The 14,053-nt window shown below is 42.4% G+C and overlaps 2 protein-coding genes across 3 annotated transcripts; both read left to right on the top strand.

Annotated features, from left to right (window-relative positions):
• Positions 1–213: 213 nt before the first annotated feature.
• Positions 214–5,975, top strand: sowahca (sosondowah ankyrin repeat domain family Ca). The gene is made up of 4 exons (XM_084544209.1): positions 214–579; positions 1,000–1,385; positions 1,549–1,938; positions 3,043–5,975. Exons 1-4 carry the CDS (start codon positions 231–233, stop codon positions 3,505–3,507), a joined length of 1,590 nt encoding a protein of 529 aa, XP_084400335.1. The 5' UTR covers positions 214–230; the 3' UTR covers positions 3,508–5,975.
• Positions 5,976–7,279: 1,304 nt separating this feature from the next.
• akap17a (A kinase (PRKA) anchor protein 17A) lies at positions 7,280–14,023 on the top strand. 2 transcript variants are annotated; one of them, XM_084545257.1, is made up of 7 exons: positions 7,280–7,577; positions 8,282–8,622; positions 8,970–9,188; positions 9,325–9,537; positions 10,528–10,676; positions 10,944–11,184; positions 11,903–14,023. In XM_084545257.1, exons 1-7 carry the CDS (start codon positions 7,571–7,573, stop codon positions 12,782–12,784), a joined length of 2,052 nt encoding a protein of 683 aa, XP_084401383.1. In that variant the 5' UTR covers positions 7,280–7,570; the 3' UTR covers positions 12,785–14,023. The 2 variants fall into 2 exon arrangements, with proteins under 2 accessions (XP_084401383.1, XP_084401382.1); XM_084545256.1 differs by having other exon boundaries at positions 7,280–8,622.
• The last annotated feature ends 30 nt before the right edge of the window (positions 14,024–14,053 follow it).

Genomic DNA, 14,053 nt, shown 5'->3' with positions numbered 1-14,053 from the left:
ATGCAACATGATTCTTACCGTGGCGAGCCGTTTTGCTTGGTTGTGCGACCCCTATCTGCAGGAGCTGGACACTGGTCTTCCCCATGGAGGAGAGGAGGAGGCCGGAGAGAAAGATGCTGTCATCTGTTGTCACCGACCTAAGTGAACGCGCTTGAACATGGGTTCATTTTGCACCGTTCACGCGTAAGTAACTTAGTTATCACTGCGCTCCGTGTGTGTTGTTGAGGAGGATGATGGCGTCCCGGTGCACGGAGCAAGCCGTGCAGGAGTTCCTGCTGGAGAGAGGAGGGAGGGTCCAGCAGATGGAGCTGATCGATCATTTCCTATCAGCCTGTGGGAAAAATGACCAGTCAAAGGAAGGTGTGGATCGGGAGGTGCTGAAACGCATCGTTGACGGCGTGGGTGTCGTGAAGGTGGAAAACGGCGTGAAATTTGTGTGCTTAGACGCAGAGATCGGCGCGGGGTCGGTGATGCGTACGAGCGCAGGCGGCCACGATCACGCGGAGTGCAACGGCAACATCCAAGAGACGCTGGACAACAAGTATGTCAACGGTAATCCTGACAACGGAGAGCAGGCAGGTGAGGAAGGATTTCATTTGATTTCATCCACGTGCTTTAACAATAATTTTCCTTTAGGTTATATTTCGTTATGTACATGTTTACATCATCTGTTATTGTGTTTAGGTTGTCTTGCCTCGTTGGTCCTGGTGTAGAATAATAAACACGAGGATTTTCTAAGGGTTTGATCATTGTTTTGAAGGCCAGTACCTATTGTTTTGATTTTATATGCTCCAAAAATCTCATTATCTGTCAATTTTGACCCATTACATAACCGATATCACACACATTCTCCTTGTTTTTAAGATTAACACTATATTCAGTCATATTAATTTTCTGTGAGATACAATGATGTGTATACAGTGATATCTGTCCTATTGTATAATATATAACTGCATGGAGCTGATTGACAATGACAAAAACTTTTCAATGGTTCTGCAGGAGCACAGCGTCCACTGTCTGCCAGCTTGGACAATGACAAACAGTCAAATGGCAATGGGCAGCCTGCAGCACCGTCCCAGTGTAAGACCAACACGGGGACTCCTAGCCCTGCCGGAGGAGGGGAGGTGAAGCTGAGGGACAGGAGGAGGCGAGAGTCGGCTCCAGTTATCGGGGTGCCTGATCTGGACCAGGCCCACTCCGGGGGGTCCCACGTCCAGCAGGTGAGAGGGGCACGCAGGGTGTCCAAAGGCTCCCAGCGGGCCATGCTGACCAGCTGTCTATCTGAAGACAGCGCACTGGAGGGGCTGGACCCTATTGGTGATATCAACACACCCAAAGGAAGTCGCAGGAACTTCATAGAACTGATGATGAGTAGCTCTCCTCAGGTAGGAAATATTGTGATCATTCTATTAGTTTGACAGCTTTATTAAACACTCTACGGGCCTCAAATGTCGCGCTGCTTTTAGAAGTAACAACTATTTCATGTGGCATGATACAAACAACCTAAAAACAATCTAAAGAGAATGCTTTTTTATGTTGTGCCCACAGGTTCGGAGGTCTCTGATCAGCCGTGGCTCACGCCTCAGAGACTCAGTGAGGAGCGACGGCGACTCAGCCTCTCTCCTCTCCTCAGCCACCGACGAGGACTGCGCCTCAGTAACCCTGGACCCGCTGGAGCACGAGTGGATGCTGTGCGCCTCGGACGGACTATGGGAAAGCCTGCAGCCTCTGCTGACTGTCGAGCCGAGCCTAGTGGCCAAGAGAGACTTTGTGACGGGCTTCACCTGCCTCCACTGGGCAGCTAAGCAGGGCAAAGCCGAGCTCCTCTCCCAGCTGCTGGCCTTCGCCAAGGAGAACACTATACCCGTGAATGTAAACGTGAGATCAAGTGCTGGCTACACGCCGCTACACCTGGCTGCCATGCATGGACACACACAGGTGGGTTGCGGGGACGGTGGTGAGAGTGGGGTGTCATGTGTTACACCTGCTCAGTGAGGCAGCACACAGTTACCTGCACTCTGTCTGCTCAAGCTAGAGTCATTACATTAGCTTTAAGACAAAGTAAATGCATTAAATAGAAGTGGTGAGAAGCAGAATTAAAGAATTAACTTTAATCACAAAATCAGATGAAAATATTCAATTATTTGCATTAAATAATACTTATTAATTGTAGAAGTGTGATATCTTGAAAATTAAAGGTTTATTTGTAAACAAGCTAAATTTATGTTTTACTTCAGTATATTTATTTTTATCAAATTGTGTTCAGTGCAAACTTTAAAACCTGCCTTGTTTGCATCTGTAGTTGATTTTCTTCTTTGCTGCTTTTTCTGACATATTAGTGTTTTCTTATGATGGCATATTATTGCCATCTATAGATTAGTACAGTTGCAGGATTTTACAGTGTTGTGCATCTGGCAGTTGCATGCGTGTCCACGTCCAAGGAACAAACAAAAATCCTGTAAAATTTTCCACATTATTGGAGCATTAGAAATGTCTTGTGTTTGGGGTGTTTCAGAAACAACGCTGAGGTTTCATCCTGTGTGCTTTGGATATCAAAGATGGGTTGTAAGGTTAACAAAGACATTTGGGAAATTGTCGCTAGATAGAACGCAGCAGGGAAATGTGCATGCAGTTCTCTGGTAAGAGGAGAACAATAGACAGATGCTACTGTTACACTAGAAAAGTTATTCATAACAGCAATGTCCAGCGTGGCTGTTGGAGTGAAGAAAGCTTAGATACCAGCATGAGAACACCATTATTAAGACATTTTAGGAAGGTAAATTGATTGTTGATTTGTCTTGTATTGAAACCTCAGAAACAGTTTTTGATATCCATTATGTTTTCCATTTTCATGTAACTGCCTTAAGTGAAGAATATGTGTATGTTACAGTTAGGAATGCATGGATTGCTTTGTGATTTTCAGATTTTCAGAGTTGTATAAGCTTAACTTTAGCCACTAAAACACCAGTTCATCCCATACGAATGGCCGTAAAACAAAACTTCAGTGCCTAAACTTTATGTGTGATATGTTGTGATTGACAGGTGGTCCGTGTGCTGCTGTCAGACTGGGAGGCAGACCCCGAAGCTCGAGATTACAGCGGTAGGCGAGCCATCCAGTACCTGCCAGCGCCGCTGGCCGCCAACCTGCAGGAGGAGGGAGTGGTCACCTCGCCGGGGGCTGAGTCAGACAGTGAAAACAGTAACAGCAGCAGTGGTTGGGGCCGTGGCTGGAGGTTTCCCAGAGTCCTGCAGGGCAATCTGAATCCGCTGCGGCTATTGAACCCCCCAGCAGAGTCAGCGGAGGATGGGACGGGGAATGGGAAAGCCAAGGGGGGCATACAGAGGAAGTCTTCCCTGAGTCGGCTCAATGCCCGGCTGCACCGGGGGCGCCCCCGAGCCCAGATCATACATAGCGCCTCCTTCAGGGACACTGGGGAGGTGGGAAGAGGGGAGGACCTCCCCAGCAGTCCTCTCCGAACCAGACCGCTGTCCAACCTGTTTGGATAGCACCACTCTAAACCAGTTTTCATTCATACCTTTATAATCTGACAGGTCAGATATTTTTATGACAAAAATGAATAGTACACATTCTAACAAAGTTGATTTTAAAGTTTTATTATTATAGGATTTACGTTTTTCTAAAACTAATTTATTTTCGTTCCTATCGCAGTTGTTAGGTGGGTTTTTTCACAGGGAGACAGCACAGTTCTCACAGTAGCATTTTGTTTGCCACAAAAAATTTTTAAGGTCTTATTTGGAGCAGGTAGCAAACATTACACCACTAATTTAATTTAACACATTACATTTGATTGGCGTTCACACAAACGCAAAAGAAACAGGCGGCATCATTATCAGTTTTCACTTAAGTTTAGGAGTGCAATTTAAAAACAAGCACTTTGGTTTCATTCTTTTATCCAAAATCATATTTGTGTTTGCAGAGTAATATATTTCTAGAACTCTACATATTTCTACATTTCAACCCTTTGTAGTTGGATGGTGCTGATGTTTTTTAGGACATTTCTGTCAAGTGAACAGATATTCATATTTTTTATGTAGCAGATTTTAATATTCAAACTGCCGTAACCACAGAATTCTTGTACCGATCAGCGACGTACAGTCATCTTGTTTGCACTCGTCACTTTGAGGATGGTTGGTGAATATGGGGGGAAACTGCACAAACTAAAACCATGACAGGTGTTTTCGGTTGGAGTTATAGCTACCATCAAGTCAATACACGTTTAAATGCACAGTCTGCTCTTTATATGAAAGTATGATTTTGTTTCCTACACCTTTCACTTTTGTTCGTCGATTGTTGGCACCAAAAAGAGAATGAGTTGGTAAGTGTTACTCGCACTGATGGGGAGATGTTTCTAAGAATCCTTTAGTTTGATCCAGTGATTTACCTTAAGACATTTCACAGTAAGGCTGTTTTATTGTGTGAAAGCACAGAGATCACATAGTTTACATACAGTTTTCTACAGATTGCAATGTACCTCAAATTTTCTGAAACTGGTTCACTTTTTGCTACTATTCTTTGTGTGCAAGGGTGTGTTTTGATAACTGAAAATCAATTATTTCTATTTGACTGTATCATTCCAAAATTCTGGTCTCACACAGTTTTAACACCTTAAAAACCCGCTGAGAAGTAAATGAGAAACAGTTCCAGACAACCACAGTTCATCACTGGCTTGGGCCTTGGGGCTGTCTTCCTTTGTGGGTGGAGGAAAGTTGGTCTGGAGTCACTCTGTTAGGAACTGATTATGCCCCGCCAAAGATCAAATCAGGCCAGTCTAATTGTTTGGTGGGCTTTACGAGGTGATGAGCAGAAGAGTAACTGCGACGTAGTCAAACATGTCATCCGATTGCATATAGGTGTATTTTTCTGTCTTGATAGAAACACGCCCAATAACAAAATCCAAATACCGTGTTACCAGACACGTATTCTGATAAGAAGTCTGGCTATACCAGGACAGATGTCCAGTATAGCATCCATAATTTTATAAAAAGTAAATATGCAATCAACTGCATCACATTAAAACTGAATATAGGATCCATATTGTCAGCCATGTATTGACCCAAGCTTGCATGTACACAATCATTTGATCACGCCATCTGTGTGTTCAGCTGAGGAGCACAGTGACTTCTTCCTGGTGTCCCAGATATGTGAACCTTACCTACACATCCCAGATTTCTTGAATGTTCCCTTAGTATTTTGTAGCATTTGTACTTAAACTATAGGGCTCTATGTAATTATATGGTTTGACACTTTGATGTAGACATGTATTATAATACAGAAGTACTCCGACGCTGCTTTTCTCCGCTGCATGTAGGGGAGAAAACGTAAATGTTATCCACTGTCAGTTTTCATGTCTGTAAATAACCGTGTCTGTCTCGTTTGTGAAATACTGTGAAGTTTCTACGTGGTTTGAAATGAATGAGTCACTCATGTCTCTACTCATATCCCTAAATGTGAAATAAAGCAATAAATGTCTGCATAAAGTTTCTAAGTCAGTTACACTGCATTTTATGTCTGTATACTGTCACAACAGCGCAAGCAAACAAGTGCAAGTTAATTCATAGGTCTGAGGCAGAACGATATGGGAGCTCATTAAAAAATCAACACACATGATGAATTCTTATGGTGAAGTCAGTCAGAATGGACTAAAGCCCCAACGCTGTGTCGGTCGCTCTTCCTGCTGACACCAAGTCATTGTCCTTGTCTGGTGGTGCTGAATAATTGATGATCTGATGACCCCATGTGCCAGCTTTGGTCCAGCATTTACACTATATCCGCGACTTCCTGTCTAAAGCTGCCCACACTGCACAGCACCAGATATATTCACAGCCAGTCTCATTCTGCGGGTCACGTTTATCTGTGTGTGTTCACTTCTTGTGTTACAAAGACAAAGTGAAGTTCAGAGTGATCTGGACTGTTAGTGATAGGATGGAAACCATCCATAAAACACCTTAATCTGCAGAATATACCAATTAAAATGCATTTTCCATTTTTTTTTTTATTAGTATATTATGCTCGATTAGTTAGATAGTTATTAGTAGGTTTACTGTAAGTAGAACTTTTATCTTCATTATGCAATTTATAATCTTACATACAAGAAGATCAAGATGGGCTGAACAGCACTCTGCTGCAATAGTAAGAGGAGATGGGGACCAACAGGGAGTCCCTTAGGTTTGCACATCATGGCTTCCAGTCTTGTCACTGATAAGACGCCAAAGAGGACATGTAGCTTTCATGTTTCCCCTGTGAGCAGAGATTGTACAGCCCTGCACGTCACTGAGGGAAGGAGAATTATATATAAATATATTTAATTCTATATAATGTTCTTAAGCCTTCATGTTTTCAAAGAGTGTGATATAATCGGTGCCTGGAGCTGCGACAATCCTCTTGTGGCACTGATGTTTTTCTGTCACCCATCCGGCTCTGGTATTCATGTTTACTACATATAATCAACCATATAAAAGTAGGATTACATGTAAACCATCTTTATTTAACACAAATATGCAATTTCTCCTAAATCAGAGTCTATTACTCTGATTACTGTTTTCCTTCAGTCATCTATGAGTCCAAATAGATTTGTAGAGGTCAGAAGTGATGAGCTTTTCCGGGCCCTGCAGAGTCCAGGGCAGCCTTAGGCAGCCTATCTATTAGATGACTGCTGATCAAGACCCAGTAGAGAGCCTGTCTGACTGCAGCTACTGACCTACATGCACAGTGAAGGGAGTAATGCCTGTTATGTAAATTCCACTGCCATCTTTTCAGGGAAACCGTGCCAACTTTTTTGCCCGGGGGGCCTTCTCTGTCTGATTAATCCATGCCCAGCCTATCCACGTCTCTCGCTTTGACAGAAAACTGTTACCACAGTTATGATGAGATTCATAACAGTGCCAAACAGGCATCAAGACTGTATAAACAAAAGTGCTCTATCATCAGGGAGTTCTTTTTTGTTTCGCCACTTACAGCATCTATAAAAAGTATTTTTGATTGTCTTACAACGATGAATCTAATTTAATGTGGGTGTTTTTTTAAAGAAAAAGATTTTATACAAATGATCTGAGTCAAATGTCAGATGCAGAGTCCTCAGGTTTACACTTCATACAGTTATCAATCTTCTTCTATCAATATTTCATTAATTATGTGACTCTAAAACCAAATGGTTGAACCAGACATATGTGATTTATTTACATGTGCCATACTAAATAGGGCAAATACAGTTTATGTTGTATTTTATTTATGTAAATAACTTTACAGGAACCGCTTTGCTGGAATAAGGGATCATTTTTCTCATTGATAATGAAAAATGTTTGATGAATCGTTCGTGTTTCTCCACATCGTTCCACGTGGTGTCGCTGTTATGAAATAACGCCAATGGTGTTTTTACCCTAGGTGTTACACGTTGGTTCTTTCTGAGGTCAAAGTTCACTGCATGCGGAAGTGACCTGCAGTTAGCCATTTAGTAATGGATGTTGATTGTTTTAGTCCTCTGTGTTTGTTTGGTTCCCAGTAAAATATTACAATAAAGTTGCTGCTATTTTGTTTGCCAGAGGCTTATCGATGTCAGGTGGGTTTGGAGTAATTCTTCCGTCATGTTAGCATAACGTTTTGTAAAATCTCTCGGATGCTTTTTAAAGGCTGAAGCGTCAGAGTAACTGAACACTTGAAGCTAACTAGCTAGCACCTGGCTAGGCATAACAATACCGTTGGCTGTTGTTACGAAACAAAACAGTTGTCACGTAGTAACGCATATTTTGTGCAACATTTCTATGTAATGTTTATGTTATCTAGCTTGACATTTCATTCATTTTACAGCCTTCAGTTGTGCATTTTTTGGAACTAACGCTAGCTTTAGCGTCAGCTTCAAGCTAATACTACATTTACGCTAAAAACTTTAAACATTAAAGGCAGCAGCTTTTACGCGTTAGCATAAAATTATAATTTGGTAACATTTCGGCTATCGACATTGTTTATCATATGCACAACTGGCATGTCTACACAGCCCTGTTAGTGCCTCAGATAGCATTATTGTAATGCAACCAATGTAAATCTGTAGAAAGGTTAACATTTGTAAACATAAAAAATGCCGTCTGTATTTCAAATTTAAAAGGGGTGGTGTTGGCATTTAAACACTTCTGAAGCACTGAGCATGAGGTCATAGTGATAAACAGTATAACCCTGCAACATAGAATTTTATTTTGTAAACCACCCTTTTAAGCATTAAGGGCAGATGAGAGTCGTTGATGTTTCTCCAACTATTCTTTTCTCCAGCTCCCTCTGCAACAATGACCACCATCGTCCATGACACTGCAGAGGCAGTGTGCCTCTCCGCTGAGTACAACCTGTACCTAAAGCCCATTGCCAAAATGACAGTCAGCGTGGGTTTGCCCCAGCTCAAACTGCCAGGCAAGAGCATCTCAAACTGGGAGGTAATGGAGAGGGTAAAGGCCATGGTGGTCCCCGAGCAGTTTTCAGCCCTGCGAATATCCAAGAGCACTATGGACTTCATCCGCTTTGAGGGCGAGGTGGAAAACAAGACAGTGGTCAAGAGCCTGTTGGCCCGTCTCGATGGGAAGACCATCAAACTAAGTGGATTTACTGACGTACTAAAGGTAGGGTTTACATGGTATTGTGGCAGCTGTACTTTGTTGATATGTGGTCAATTTGATGACTGCAGTTTGCCATTAAAGCTGATGAAGCTGGTTTGTGGTCTCACTTTTTTTGACAGTGAGAACTATGACACAAATGATCTATGAATTCATATTTTATCTGCTCACTAGTTCTGCCACATGCGTTGACATAGTTACGTAAAAACAGGGAGATTTCCGTGTCTCATCTCGGCTACTAAAATGACCAAAACATGAAAGCAACACCTTCCAGCATGCACTAGATATTATTTAAACCATACTGGACATACATTTTGGCAACTGAGTGTATTTATGTGCCTCTCTTTCCTCAGGTACGTGCTGTAGAAAATAAGGTTGACTTCCCTACACGACATGACTGGGATTCCTTTTTCCGTGATGCCAAGGACATGAATGAGACTCTTCCAGGAGAGAGGCCTGACACTATTCACCTGGAAGGCCTACCATGCCGCTGGTTTAGCCAGAAGGACAGTCCGTACCCAGACCGACCCTCAGAAGAGGTCCTCATTGCTGTTTTTCAGGCATTTGGCAAGGTGGTTCATATTTCTGTTTTTCCACATTTAAAATAACATTTATGAATTTATATTTCATTATCTGTCTTTAATTTTCAAAGTATTAGTAATATTAAATAATTGACCATTGAAAAATAACTTTTACTATTGATTTTAGGTGCGAAATGTTGACATCCCCATGCTGGACCCATATAGAGAGGAGATGCTCGACAAGAACTTCAGCACATTCAGCTTTGGGGGGCATCTGAACTTTGAAGGTTATGTCCAGTATCAGGAATACTGTGGTTTCACAAAAGCGATGGACACTCTGCGTGGCATGAAGCTAATGCTGAAGGGAGACGATGGAAAGGCAGTTGCCTGCAACATCAAGGTACAGCAGGTTACAAAAGTTGTAAAGGAGGAAGCAGAGCATTTAAATGTTATTCTTGAGAGAGAAACTTAGCAGTACAAACTGAAATGGTTCAGGCAGTAAAGACACTTCCTTCTCCAGTTAGGCTAACAGCAAGTAGTAGAACTTGTGTTTCTTTTCAGTTTAATTTCAGTGAGACTCTTGCATTGATAAGGTAATATGCCATGAAAGCTGTATTTCTACTTTATAGATTCAAGTTGTGAATCCTAGGGCTAAAAGGATTGTCCCGGTCTTTCTACAACTCTGAAGTACTTCCACGTAGTATTATAAACCACTATGAGGTGATTGCATCTGATTGAATCTGCCATTCTTAAATAATGTTTAATTTTCTTTCTGGCGCCAGTACCCCCCAGATATGCACACCTCTGCAGTTTTTGGTCTAAACTACTGCTAAGGGCATAACAGAGATGCCTCTCTTTTTGTGTGTGAGGCCACCAGTGCATTACGACTGCTAGAGAGATATTGTGGTTGTCTGCAATTTAGCAATGAGATTGTTCTGTCCAGAGTCACAAAGCAGCTTTAAGACCTTTTACCGGAATGAGAACTGAAGGCGCATCATCATTATTTCCAAGGTAATGAAGGTAGAGAGAGCAGGGTCTCTTAATCCACAGAATAAAGCTGTGGAATCCAAATGAGGGTTAGATTAGAGAAGAGTCTGTGAAAAAACTTCTTCTGCCGGTTTGATACAAAGAGATATTGTTAAATCTCACAAGCACTTACCTGAACACGAACTGTTTTATCTGTCTTGCATATCATATTACTGTCTTTTTTTAACTCAGGCATTGGGGTAAACAACATTTATTCAGACAGTTTATACAGTCTGAAGGGAATAAATATATTTTGAGAATCTAGCTACCGCAATAGTTCAGTTTTTATCGTCTCACAAAAAGATTCTGCTCTTAAATAGAAGCAAGTCACTTGATATGATGTGCATGAATGAATTTTCCTTAGGTGACCTTTGACACCAGCAAGCACCTTAGTGAGTTGGCCCTGAAGAGGAGGAGTCAGGAGAGGCTGAAGTTACAGGAGCTGGAGAGGCAGAGAGAAGAGCAGAAACGGCGAGAAAAGGAAGAGGAGGAGCGGCGCCGGGAGGAAGAGAGGTATGATTGAAGATGAAATGGAAAATGAAAAACAAGGACCACAGAAGTCTCTGAGTTTAAGTTTAGCTACCCTAAGTTTAGCTACCCTGTTGTCAGACTCTTGTGTGTTAAACGTTGTTAATATGTTACCTGTCTGTGAAGTTTACTCTCCTTCACACCTGTCTGCTTCCACTACATTAAAATAGCAGGTGTTAAACTTTTTTTTTAAATTAAAATGACAAAAAAAAGTGAACAGTAATAAGATGAGGATTTTAACCATTTGTTCAGGAAACAGAAGGAACACGAAGAGGAGGAGAAGGAAAGGAAGAAGGAGGAGAAATTGCGGAAGCGAGAGCAGAAGCTGCGAGAGAGGGAGGAGAGGAAGAATCTAAAGAAGGTGAGGCGGCAGCAGGAGGAGGAGCAGAAGAAGCTGCAGATGAAGATCGCCATGGAAGAGAGGAGGCTGCTGCTGGCTCAGCGCAACCTGGAATCAATACGACTCATTGCTGAGCTGCTGGCTAGGGCTAAGGTATGCAGCTGAACCACAGTCCACACTGCGCTTTCTGATCTTAGCTGAGCATTTTAACCAAAGACACCGTAGGCAACTTCTGTAGCTTAACAACTATTTAGACACAAAACACAGTACGTAAGTTACTGAGCAGCTCATGTTGAAGCTACTAAAGCTTGAACAATTCCTTTTGCTGAAATCCCTGCAATGCAGTAAATAGAGATGGTGTGTATGAGGCAGAAATAGGGAGTTAGGGAGTTTTCTGTGCTTGTCCAGTCACTCATAGACTTGGATGAGGAAATGCATTTTGCACCAATCACAGTAGTTGTGGTCAGCGTCACTGTGACATGTAGTAAAATTTCTGAGGAGAAGCATGTCAGGCTTTTGTGTTGGGTGCGGATCTGATGCAGGACCGTAAATCCGGCTCTAAGAAGAACAGTATGTTTAGTTTAAAGATATCAAGAATTAGTCTGCCGTTGAACCTGTTATGAAACCACAAACTATGAAATACACAAAACATGACACCAAAAATTTAAGTTGCTGACACTGTAATGTTGTTTCCCATTCACTCGGATGTTAGAACTTTTTGTTATGACTGTCTTGAAATGGATTTGGGTAACCATGGTCCTGGGACACATTTATTTAGAAACACAAACATCGGGCTTGCATTCCACATGGCATATTTTTTTCATCCTTATAGTTTCTCTTCTCTTTTTCCGTGTGTTCTCCTTCTCCTCAGGCTCTGAAGCAGCAGCAGCAGGAGAAAGAGAGGGCTGAACGTGAGGAGCAGGAGAGGCAGGAGCAGGCTCGTCAAAAGGAAGAATTAGCCCGTCTTCAGCAGCTGGAGGCCTGCCGACGCGAACAAGAGGAGGAGCTGCGGAGGGTGGAGCTGGAGAAGGAGCGAGCACTGGAGCTCCAACGTAGAGAGAAGGAGCTCAGGGAGAAACTAGTTTGCAACATGTTGAAGAAGAGCAGCGGGAAAACTACAGGACCTGCAGGCGCACAGGACCCGACTGGCCCCGTAATGAGTGATGAGACCTCTGATCCTGGGGATGTGATGATGCTGGGGGTCCCGGGTCAGTTGAATGGTGTGAAGGCAGTTGACGGCAAAGAAAAAGAAGTAGCCAGATCTAGCACGCACTCCCAAAGTTTGGGAAGAAATAAAACCAGAGAGGAGAGGAGGGGAGGGGAGGACAGGAAAAAAGACAGAGACGGAAGAAGAGAAGAGGTAGTTAGGAGCAGGAACAGTAGGGAGCGAGCAAGGGGCCACTCACAAAGAGACAGGCAATCACACAGTCAGGGAAAGAGGAGGAGACGCTCTCAGAGCAGGAGGAGAAGGAGTTCCAGCCGCCGAAGGAGGAGCCCCAGTCACCACGGCAGCAGGAGGCGCAGCCACAGCCACTGCAGCAGGAGCACCAGCTCCAGCAGAGATAGGAGCCGGAGCAGCAGCGGGAGGAGTTACAGCAGAGAGAAGAGCCACAGACGTAGACATGGCAGAGGGAGCAGAGGCAGCTCAAGGAGCAGTGATAAAAGTCGAGACCGGAGGAGTCACAGTCACTACAGTCGAAGTTACAGGAAACACAGCCACAGCAGGGATAGGAGCCACTCCAGGCGACGTTAAACTCATCAGTATAATAATTTCACTGACTGATATACAGTATATACCAAGTGGCTGCTTGACATAAAACAAACAAAAAAAATCTCAGATTTAAACATTTCATATGAAAAGTTAATTTCACAAAATCGGTTCAAACCACATACTTGAACCGTGGAAGTTGTTGCACCTGATTCTATAGCTACATCCCCCCAGTAGAATCTGTGTGTTTTCACTGTTTTCACACAAATACTTTACATAAAATACCAGCTGTCCTTTTTGGTTTCACTAGAATGATATTCTTTCCCAAGTGTGACAGATGTATCAGTGTTTGGTCTGCCACATTTCTCTAAGAATGAGGAAGAAAAAAATCTAGCAGTGTATTCAAATTTGGTCCAAAGTTATTAATTATATTCATTATATTGGAAGTTGACAGGAAAAATCTGAATTAAAGGTGTACTTTGAATTCTAATGCTTGCTCATGCAGAAAGCTCTTCTGACGAGTGTCTGATCTGTACAGTATGGCTGCTATAGTTGTGGAGGACTTAAGAAGACTACTGGCCTATAATGAATGGCTACTGCTGCATTACAAATGTGAAGTTTCCACAGACTTTAATTACTTTACTTCTGTTTTAAGGTTGCCATGTTAGCTGCCTAGTTGTTTCTTGAAATACTGTGCCAGTATTGGCTTTTTTCTCTGATAAAGTCTCAGACCGACACGCGACTGAATTCAACAGCAAAGGACTTGACGACGTGACTTAACATCAGCATTTGTGATGATCACAGTTTTAGTTGACAAAGAATAACTTTTATTTTTATTGAGTGTTTGGAAGAAATGTTCAAAAGCATGCGTTATGTGACGACTTGATATTCAAACTCGTAAAGGTGCATACAGACAATTTTTTATTTTTTTATTTTTTTGGTCATTTGTGACTCCAGGTTAAGAGTGATGGATCTGAAGACTGTGGTGTTTATGTCTGTGACAACATTAAGTCTTTAGGAAACCAGCTTTTGAGATTCAAGTCAAGCAGTACAACAGTTGTAGTAAAAATGGATGTTGCAGTGATTTGCTTTCTTTCTTATCAGCTTTCGTTCTTGTAGCTGAAACTGAGCTTGGGGCACGTCGACCCCACTCTTGTTGACGCTTCATTGTCACCTGTACTTGCCACGGAAAAGCTCATTTGTTCTGTATTTGTTCACGATCCACTACTAGAGCATGTCATGGCATATGCTTCAAGTTGGTTAAAATAAAAATCAAAGCTGGGATCTTTTTTTTAAAGCACTGTTTTCTTTTGT

This window comes from Chelon labrosus (genome assembly GCF_963514085.1).
Source record: "Chelon labrosus genome assembly, chromosome: 5".
In the NCBI taxonomy this organism is placed as follows: Eukaryota; Metazoa; Chordata; class Actinopteri; order Mugiliformes; family Mugilidae; genus Chelon; species Chelon labrosus.
This window is presented reverse-complemented; position numbering and strand designations above follow the sequence as displayed.

What these genes read in the sequence shown, in the direction of transcription:
- sowahca (XM_084544209.1), top strand. Translation starts at nt 231, where the DNA reads ATGATGGCGTCCCGGTGCACGGAGCAAGCCGTGCAGGAGTTCCTGCTG. An exon ending in TGATGAGTAGCTCTCCTCAG is followed by an intron (nt 1,386 to 1,548) that starts GTAGGAAATATT and finishes TTGTGCCCACAG; the next exon opens with GTTCGGAGGTCTCTGATCAG. An exon ending in CCATGCATGGACACACACAG is followed by an intron (nt 1,939 to 3,042) that starts GTGGGTTGCGGG and finishes TGTGATTGACAG; the next exon opens with GTGGTCCGTGTGCTGCTGTC.
- akap17a (XM_084545256.1), top strand. Translation starts at nt 8,254, where the DNA reads ATGTTTCTCCAACTATTCTTTTCTCCAGCTCCCTCTGCAACAATGACC. An exon ending in GATTTACTGACGTACTAAAG is followed by an intron (nt 8,623 to 8,969) that starts GTAGGGTTTACA and finishes CTCTTTCCTCAG; the next exon opens with GTACGTGCTGTAGAAAATAA. An exon ending in CGGCGCCGGGAGGAAGAGAG is followed by an intron (nt 10,677 to 10,943) that starts GTATGATTGAAG and finishes CCATTTGTTCAG; the next exon opens with GAAACAGAAGGAACACGAAG.